At 33.9% G+C, this 10251-nt stretch overlaps 1 protein-coding gene across 1 annotated transcript; it reads left to right on the plus strand.

The window, feature by feature from the left end:
* The first annotated feature begins 3902 nt into the window (after positions 1-3902).
* LOC122591570 lies at positions 3903-6355 on the plus strand. Its single transcript, XM_043763831.1, has 4 exons — positions 3903-4232; positions 4484-5096; positions 5238-5415; positions 5881-6355. Exons 1-4 carry the CDS (start codon positions 3903-3905, stop codon positions 6353-6355), a joined length of 1596 nt encoding a protein of 531 aa, XP_043619766.1.
* The last annotated feature ends 3896 nt before the right edge of the window (positions 6356-10251 follow it).

The raw sequence follows: 10251 nt of genomic DNA on the forward strand, positions 1-10251 counted from the left end.
CCAAAAATCGCAAGACCAAGAAGCAATCTGAACCATAGTCCAAGGTTCAGATGCCTGTTGAAAATGATATATTTTTAAAAATGGACAGTCAACTCCAACTTTTGTCTCGGCAAGTTCAGAGTTGTACTGCCAGAATCAAAAATCTGGAAGGAGCCTCGTCTTTTTCAATTGAAAAACAAAATGTCAAACTCCCTTCAAAACAAAAACAAAAAGTTCCAACTGGAACTAAAAATGAAAAGAAAAAGGGGAGCAAATAGCAAATACCAATTGTTTTTACTCCTGGACCTGGAGCTGATGAAAAAGCTCCAGATTCAGCCTCCAGTTCAACACCTCAACAATCAACTGAGGCTTCTCATGAGAAGTCTAGTGAACCCATCAAGAAAAGATGGGTTCACAAAAACAACTAATGATCTTTGTGGGTGTGCAGGGCGAACGAAAGAAGCATACTTGGTATCTGGACAACGCCGCTGGCCGGACAATGACCGGATGTAAGCCCCTGCTGGAGGAGTTCATTGTCCAAGATGGACCGACAGTGACTTTTGGTAATGATGGTAGTGAAAAAACTGAAGGATATGGTATGCTCAATAATGGACAAGTCAAATTCACTAAAGTTGCATTTGTGAACTGTTTAAAATATAGTCTGATCAGTGTAAGCCAACTGTGTGATGATGGCTTCAGAGTTTTGTTTGATATTGCACAAGGCACCATATTTAACAAGGATTAGCAAATGGTAATGATTGCACCAAGAAAAGGAAATGTGTACATTATGGATATGGAACCAGCTCCAAAAGAGCAGTGTTTCTATACCAAGGCTGATGAGGATACCAACTTGCTATGGCACAAAAGGTTATCCCACCTCAATTTTAAAAATATTAATAAGTTGTCTCGCAAACAACTGGCAGATGAGATACCTCCAGTTTTCTTTAATAAGGAAAAGCCATGTCCATGGTGTGAGATGGGCAACCGTAAAAGAGCCAGTTTTAAGAGCTAGAAAGCGTTATACTCTAGTTGTTGTTGATGAATTCACCAGATTCTCTTAGGTGGTATTCCTCAGATCAAAAAGTGATGCACCTGCTGAAATAATCTCTCTCATCAAGCGTATCGAGTTCAAGTAGAAAAGTTTGTATGCACCTGCTGAAATAATCTCTCTCATCAAGCGTATCGAGTTCAAGTAGAAAAGTTTGTCAGTTACGAAGTGATAATGGGATTGAATTTCAAAACAAAACCCTAGAATCATTTTTTAATGACACTGGCATCTACCAGAACTTCTCATCAGTGCACACTCCAGAGCAGAATGGAGTTGTTGAAAGAAAGAATCACACACTGATAGAAGCTGTCAGGAGCATGCTATCTGAATAAGGTCTTCCCACAAGTTTTTGGGCAGAAGTAGCGGCAACAACTTGTCATACCCAGAATCGGTCAGTTTGTGTCAAAAGTCATAAGAAGACTGCATATGAAGTACTCAGGAATCGTAAACCAAACGTTGGTTATTTCCATGTATTTGGTTGTCCTGTCTACATTTTAAATGATTCAAGTCAGCTAGGAAAGTTCGATGCAAAAGCTGATAAAGGTGTCTTTGTGGGTTATTCAGATATTCGCAAAGCTTTTAGAGTCTATAATTATAGACTCCAAAAGATTCATGAATTAATTCATGTCACATTTGATGAATCAAATGATGCAATTAATAAAAGGCCAAACCTTGATATTTCTCCAGTTGCTCCAATCAATTTTGGTGAATCTGACCAATTCCATCGATCAGATAGTTTACTAGTTGTTTCCAGTCACAATGACGTGGAACCAGTTTCAAAGAAGAATTCCATTGGTGACACTCCATTTTATCCTTTAATCAGTTTTAATTTACCATAAAAATTGGTGATTGGATCTGATGTTCGTGTCACTCTAATATCAGAACCAGTTCAAATTCCAAATTCTCCAGTTACTCAAGAACTGCCTCAAACTAAATAAATTCATGATGTAAATCGTGACCTCATTGACTTTGATAAGGATATTGAAGAAGTTTGGACTGATCCTTCTCCAGTTGCAACAACTGGGGAAGTTCATCAGGTCACTTGCACTGATATTGTTGTACATCAACCTAGTCAATACACTAAATGGACACAAGAACATCCAATTGAGCAGATAGTTAGGGATCCAAGTAGTGGGGTTCAGACTAGAAGAGCCACAAGTGAGCAATGCTTGAACGTCACCTTCTTATCACTGATTGAACCGAAGAAGATGGACGAGGCTATGGTAGATCCAAGCTGAGTAGAAGCAATGCATGAAGAGCTTATCCAGTTCGAAAGGAACAATGTTAGGGAACTTGTTCCTTGTCCACAAGGGTTGAAGAAAGAACCTATTGGTATAAGATGGGTCTTCCGAATTAAGATGGATGAAGATGGCAATGTTGTTAGAAACAAAGCCAGATTAGTAGCCAAGGGTTACTGTCAAGCAGAGGGTGTTGATTTTGATGAGACTTTTGCTCCGGTTGCTAGACTTGAAGCCATAAGAATCTTTTTGGCATATGCAGCCTATCTGTAGTTCAAAGTCTACCAGATGGATGTCAAAAGTGCATTCCTGAATGGAACATTGGAAGAAGAAGTGTATGTTAAGTAGACTCCAGGCTTCATTGATGAGAAACATCCTTATTGGGTATATAGACTGTACAAAGCTTTGTTTGGTTGTTAGAAATATAATTTCTAGTAGTTGATTTGTATGTTTATAATGTTTTGTACTTATTTGTATTTCTAATAAGTATGGAAGGGGGACTAATGTAAATTGTATAGGAAGTATATAAAGCCCCCTCCATAGCTTTGAATTGTAACTTTGATCACATTTTCCATGCTATCCAATCTTTCTACTCTCTCACTCTCTCTCTCGGCACATACACATACTAACGCACACACGGCCTCCATTAACACACACTTAATCACATAGTAAAGCTCAATTACATACATTACATTTGGTATCAGAGAAAAATCAGTCAATCTGAACGATCCAGAATCGAAATTCAAGCTGAATTTGTTCTTAACTTTGGTGTTTTTGAGTTGTTCATGTACTTGTTGTTTTGCCGAGATCACTGTTTGATCCATTTCAGCAAAATAAGTGTATTTTTCTTCCAAGTTTGTTCACCGATCATCTAGGATTTTGATTAGCATCATTTATGTATCAAAATTAGAGTTTAATTCAATCAGAAAATAAGATTTGATCTAAGCTCGGCAAAAGCATAGATCAGTGGGTTTGAATTCTGGTTGATTTTAGAGTTTAATTTGTTTAAGGATTTGTTCGCAATTAGATTCTGAACATTTTGGTACAAATTTGAAGTTTTAATTTCAAGTATTGAAGAAGAAAATGGAGATTTACAGTTAGCTCGGCGTTTGTAGGGTTGCTAGATGAAAAAGACGACTGAAATTCGACTATTTTGTCGTTTTGTGAAATATGGTGTTTGCAGAGGTTGTTGATCTTGATTTGTTCTCTTTGCAGAGCTTCTTGCTCGGCAAATTTAAGGATAACACAAAGAGTGAAGATATTGCTTTATTTGCCGAGTTAATAACTCTGCAAATAATTGAGATTATTCCTCTTGGATTTCTTGGTTAAGTGTTGGAAGAAATTATTCTGTTTGCAGAGATATTATCTCGGCAAACAAGTGAAGTTGAGAAACTTGGTTAAGTGTTGGTGATCTGTTGGTAACTATACTAGTTGTCGAAGTACAACCTCGGTACTCAGTTAAAGTTGACCTTGATCAAAACACTTTGTTTATATACCGAGATATTTGCTCGGCATCCTTCACAACTCGATTTTTGTCAAAGACAACTTCTTCTAGTTGTCGAAGTATAAGCTCAGCATTCTTAAGAAATCCAGTTTCAAAAACTTAAACTTTTTGTTTTGTTCTCAAATCTTTTAGTATGGCTGCAAGAGAGGCTTTGGCTTTTGGTTCGGATGGAAGACCTCCAGTATTGTTCAGAGGATCGTACCCTCTTTGGAAGAAAAGATTTCTGAATTGGATTGATCGCCAAAAGAATGCCAAGAACATCAGAATGTCTTTGAAAGAAGGTCCTGAAATTCCTAAGAACCCTGTGAACAATGAACCACTTCTAGAAGAAAGCTGGAATGCTGAGCAGAAAAATCGTGTTGAAGCTGATCAAATGTCTATTGCTTATCTCTATCAAGCACTCCCAGATGATATATTTTGCAATGTAGACTCATATGAGACTGGAAAGGAGATTTGGGATGAGGTTGAGAAACAAATGGAAGGTTCTGATGTTTCTAACACAATAAGGCTGTCAACTGTTCTGAACATGTATCAAACCTTCAAACAGCAAAAAGGAGAACCTCTCAATGATGTCTACATCAGATTTTGCAATATCATCAATGAACTAAGAAAAAATGATGTAAAAAGAACAAACATGGAGCTGAATATCAAGTTCATCAAGAATCTTGAAGAAGAGTGGCAAGTGTATGGAACTCAGCACTTGTTGCTGAAAAGAAGTCTTTTAAAGGTTCAAGGAAATGCAGAATTGAACTTGAAACTGATTCAGAGGTGAGTGATGTAAGTGATCCAGAACTAGATGAAAAGGATCTTGAAATGTATAAAGAGTTGGCTTACTTCACCAAAGCTTTCAAGAAGAAATTCTTCAAGAAGAAACCTACCAACAATCAGCTTCGGTCTTCCTCAGTTTCATCTTATGTCAAGCATTTAAGTGCTCCTAAATTTGAGACTTTCAAGGAACCAGTTGCAGAAAAGATGTATGACAATGACAAAAGGTTTGAGAGGAAAGTCTTGGAGAAAAAGAATGGAGAGAGAAAATGCTATAATTGTGGAATTCTTGGTCATATTGCCACAGAGTGTACCAAACCCAGAAAGAAGAATTATGAGTACTACAAGTACAAACTTATGTTGGCAAAGCAAGAGGAGAGTGGAATTCCCCTCTTGGCTGAAGATGACAAGTGGCTTCACCTCACTGATGATGAGACTGATGAATTGGCAGCGAATGTGTGCTTCATGACAAAGATTAAGAAGTCAAAGGAGCTAAATGATGAAGCTGCAGATTCTACTGAAGGAGATGATGAGGTAATCACAATTCCCAAGAAACTGTTAGGTTTTTATATGGATAAAAGTGAAATAGCTATTCTAGAAGGGAAAAAGAAAAACAAAGAGATTTCAAAAATAAACAATGATTTGAAAGAAAAAGACCAAATTTTGCTCAATTTTCAAGATAAGTTTGATCTTCTTTAAAAAGAATTTGACAATTTGAAATCTGAAAAAGCTGCAGTCACTTTTACTCCAAATTCAAAGCTTCATCTTGAAAAGCAAGAACTTGAAACCAAAGTTCTTGAATTAACTAAGCTTATGACACAATTGGAAGTTGAAAAGACCAATGAGATGCTTCGGGCAAATGGTTTGGCAGAAGACATAGAGTCATTAAATGTCAAACTGAATGAATCTACCCCTGAGTTGAATGAATTGAAAGATCAAATTTCTAACCTAAAATATGATTGTTGTATAAAAGATTCTCTTTATCAACAACTTGAAAAGACAAATGAAGAACTCAAAACTGAAATCAATTTTTATCAAGAAAAGTTGTACAAGATAAATCGAACTTATCAACAAATCTATTTGAATAGGCCAAGAAATTCTAAAACTCAGTTCAACTCCGGGTTAGGGTATGTCAATCCAGAACATTTGCTCAAAGCACAAGAAAAGGTTCCTTCATTGTACAAAGAATCCCATATGAAAAGTGGGATGACCAACCGATTTGTTAGACCAAGTCATGGTGATATTGAGAAAGAAGATTTTCTAAAGAAGGATGAAAATGTTTACTTCAATTATGAATTAATTGATGAGTCATTTGATTTTTTAACTCACCAACCTGAAATTGTCAGACCTTATATATCACAAAGTGTTTTGGAAAAAGAAATTGATGATTTGAAGAAGTCTCTTAATGAAAAACATGCACTAATAGAAAGTCTGAAGACTCAAAATCACTGTGACAACAAAAGAAACCCATCAAAGTCAAATACTTCAATCTGTGACCAACCAGGATGTTCTGTTTGTGAAATCATGAATGAAACTGAGCAAAACAATTCTGAAAACACGAAAACTTCAAATCAGTCTACTTGTTCTATCTGTGAAATTTTGAATGCATCTGTTCAAACTGATCTTGAAGTTGTAAATGTTTCTGTTCAAATTAACGGTGCTCAAAATGAATGTGATGCTGTTTCTGTTGATCCAAATGATATTTATTTTGACACATCAATTCCTAAGTTTTCTGAGGACACTCAAACTTATTTTAATGAATTTAATGATGTGATCAAAAAGTTTGAAAATGAAAAGGATAAACGAATAAAAAGTGGTTGAGGAACTCAACAAAGTCAAAGTGGAACTAACTTTGACGAACTTGAAACTTCAATCATTCTTGAACAAAGAAAAAGCATCACAATCATTTAAGAAAAGTTCAAGTCTGACAACTTTGACTGAAACAAGTGTGAAATTGGAAACAGAATCTCAGCAATTCAATAATTTTATGGATGGAAATTGTAACACCCCGACTAAGGCGGAAACACGAGATGCCACAGAATGACATGGTACAAAAGATTTAAATATAAAACATCAACACAAGTTTTCAAATGACATTCAAAATCCAAAAGATTACAAATTAAAGATGACGTCCAAATCCATTACACAACCAAATTCATAATTAAAATGATTAAATGTTTGCAATACTTGTTCAACCAAACAAGCATTATAGGGTCCAAAAGGGCGGTCCAAGCTACGCACCTAAATCTTTAACCTGAAAAGCATGAAGAAGAAGAAGTGTCAACTACAAGAGTTGAGTGAGTTCATAGGTTTTTAACTAACAACGTAAAGTATATATATATATATACATCATAATCAAAAATTTGAGAGTTACCAGAATTTCCAAGTATACCTCCAATATACCATTTAAAAAGCGTATGTTCCACTTACTATAATCAATCGTAATAAAATCATTATCATATAACCACAAGGGTATAATTCAATTAACTTAGATGAGTAAATGCTTGAGCCACTACTACTACCATTTTTTTCAAAGTCCAATAATAAATAAATAAATCTTGCACGAGCTGTCAATCAAGTGCCGTAATAATAATAATATAAAAGGGGTCGTGCCATGGAGACGACCTAGTAAGGTAGCTAGAACACCCGTGGTCGGACTGGAAGTGGAGGTTGTCACAAAGGCAACCAACCTTCCACCGTTACACAAATGGGTGGGTGGACGAAACCTAGTTGCGCAACTAACTAACTACAGGCCTCCATAATCGGAGTAAATAGTAGTGAACCGAAGAAAGCGGTTTGACAGAACTCAAGCTCATCATATAAATCATTTATCATAATGAACATACGAAACAATTTCATTTCATAATCATAGTATCAAGAATCATTTCATGTATATGTAATAATAAAAGCAATTTAGCTTATATATCATGCTTTTCACCCCGATAGTTAAATCACATAAAATAGTTTGAAAGGGGGCTATGACTCACTTGAATTGAGAGTGAAAGAGGGCTGATCAAAAGTGAGATCTCCGGCTAGTGGTGTCTTTCCTCAAGCAAGCCTAAACCATGGTATTCGAAATATGCACAACGTAAGTGTGTGTCGCATGACTAGTAAACTAGATCATGAGATGTATGCTAGTAGACTTGCCCAACTTTGGTTGTTGTTTAAATTATGGAATTCAAGTACATTATGTTGTTCACCTCATTTGGTTGGAAGACATTTGGTAGTAAAGGTCATTCATACGATTTTGTTCGGTTATTGGAATTTCGGTAGTTTAACTTTGTATTATATATATTTTCCATTGCATGCTTTGTTTAATAACCATTTTTGACATTTGTGTTCTCATAATATTAATGTTGATATATGTTACTGATTTATAATTATTTATTTAATTTAATATTATTTAATTAATTTATTTACTTATTTTATTGGTTTATTAATTAAATAATTCTTTATAATTATTTTTAAGTCCTTAAATTATCTCTAAAATTCATAGATAATTATAGATGGATTATCTACTGATTTTCAAGCCTTTTTATTTGTAACATTGTGATTCTTATATTTATTTGTGCCTTATTTCTATTTATTTAATAATAATGATTAATTAGTGACTTTTACTTAATAATTTACTTTTAAATTGTATAGTTCTTGTTCCCTTGCTTGTAGTTATTTTTCCCCAGTAGGTTTTGGTTACTTTTATCATTGGTTAAGTGGCTTTGATCAGATTCATGGTTTATATAATTTATTAATTAATATATATATATCTTTTAATTACTATTTTAATTCATTAAATCATAGAAATTCTTACAAATCACCACAAGAGTTTTAGTCCAAAAATTCCAAGCCTTTTTGGCAACTTATATCAACACAAATTTATATCAATTCAACCTCTCTTGTGCCTTGCTTAAATTGAGGATTTTATAATTAAAAATCGTTTACCGAAATAGTGATTTTAGCCTCATTTCTTAGGCTATTAAGGTACTTCAAAATGGATTTTCATCCTAAATTCAACATTCACAGTAAGTTCATCATATTTTGGTGGTTCAAGTCGTGATGGTGGTGGTGGTGTGATAGGTGCAATTTAGTGCTTTCGGTTAGTGATTATTTGACCCGAAAAGACGATTTTTGAGCTTATTCTTGCCATGCATCAAATGACTTGAGTTTTATACTTTTAATATGTCATATTTCCAGTATGTTCATCACATTTTCATGGTCATAAAGTTATGGTGCATGTGTGTGCTCAAAATGCATTTTAACAAGCTTTCGGTTTTCGATTTCAAGCCTATTTTGCCTTGTTTGGTTCCATAATCATATTTTTGTCATTACCATAATTTTTCCAGAATATTAACCTTAATATTAACACATTTTTCACTTATGACAAGCCTAGCTTCATCTCATAATCCAAACAACAATCCAACTTTCTTAAATCTAGCATGCATGTAATCATCTCATCATTTTTAACAACAAATCTTTATCCAACAACAATCCATCAACATAAAAATGTATTTTTATGAAATTTTCCAGAAATATATACATAAACATTATATAAAATATGTTCATCTTTTTATATAAAAAGTTACTTTACAACTAATCAACACATATCCACCTTTTTGATGCTAACTTTCATAGATCCAACACTTTATCAATAAAATCTATATTTTTATAAATATTTCCAGAAATATTACCTTCATAATATGTATGAATATAACCATCTTTCAAAGGAAAAATCATATCAAAGACTATTAAACACACAACCACACTTTTGGGTCTTAAACTAGTCGAATCATTGGACTTTTCTTCATAGATTCAACATGCATGAGCATGAGAAGAAAAACCATATCAACTTTGCCCTCATTAAGTGTATATTTGAAAGGAAACTTGAAGATTCATAAAGAAAACATAAAGAAAATAAAATCTTTTGATGAAACCTTTTTAATATGAACATAAACAAGATTAAGCAAGTAAAGAGATGAAGATTATACCCTTGAAGAACACTTTTTGAAGATGGAAAAAGGGCAGATTTTCGTGACTAATATGGCCTCCAACAATCCCTATTCAAGCCCTAACACAACCCTTAAACTATGCTTGAATCAATCCTTTATTAATCTAGCCTAAACCCTTATTATTAGTAGTTGTTTATATTGATTCTTGCTTGTGTTTTTCTCCTTTGTTTGGGCCGAAAATGATGAGAAGAAAAGAGAGGGAGAAGAGTTTTTCCTAGAGAAAATAAAAGCTTGTAGGTGTAAAGTGTGAAGAGTGTGTGAAGAATGAGAGTTTCAAGAAGGATTTTTAGTGGAAGTAAATTTGAAATGTGAGTGTGTGTGGAGTGTGTAGGGGGGGACGACCAACATGGGGGAAATGAAGGGGTTTTCTCATTTTTATTTTTTTTTTTAAAAGTTGTTGGTGGATTTGTGTGTATGTATATGTTGTATGTATTTATATTTTGTAAAAGTATCATGTGTTTATTAGTAATATAAGTTGATTATTTTCCTAGTGGACATGTATGTATGTGTCATGTGTATATGTATGTATGTATACATTTTTGTGTTTTTAGTTGGTTACATAAGCTATTAGTTGTAAACTTGTATTTGTTTTTAAGCATATATAACACTTATAGATTTTTAAACACTTTCATATGCTTTATGAGTTATAAATATTTTTAAGTTGTTCATGACACATTTTTTTATGACCAAATATTATTTAGTTGGATTGATGGT

The sequence above is a fragment of the Erigeron canadensis genome, chromosome 3 (genome assembly GCF_010389155.1).
Source record: "Erigeron canadensis isolate Cc75 chromosome 3, C_canadensis_v1, whole genome shotgun sequence".
Taxonomy (NCBI): Eukaryota; Viridiplantae; Streptophyta; class Magnoliopsida; order Asterales; family Asteraceae; genus Erigeron; species Erigeron canadensis.

What these genes read in the sequence shown, in the direction of transcription:
- LOC122591570 (XM_043763831.1), top strand. Translation starts at nt 3,903, where the DNA reads ATGGCTGCAAGAGAGGCTTTGGCTTTTGGTTCGGATGGAAGACCTCCA. An exon ending in GAAAGGAGATTTGGGATGAG is followed by an intron (nt 4,233 to 4,483) that starts GTTGAGAAACAA and finishes GTTGCTGAAAAG; the next exon opens with AAGTCTTTTAAAGGTTCAAG. An exon ending in AATTCCCAAGAAACTGTTAG is followed by an intron (nt 5,097 to 5,237) that starts GTTTTTATATGG and finishes TTCTTTAAAAAG; the next exon opens with AATTTGACAATTTGAAATCT.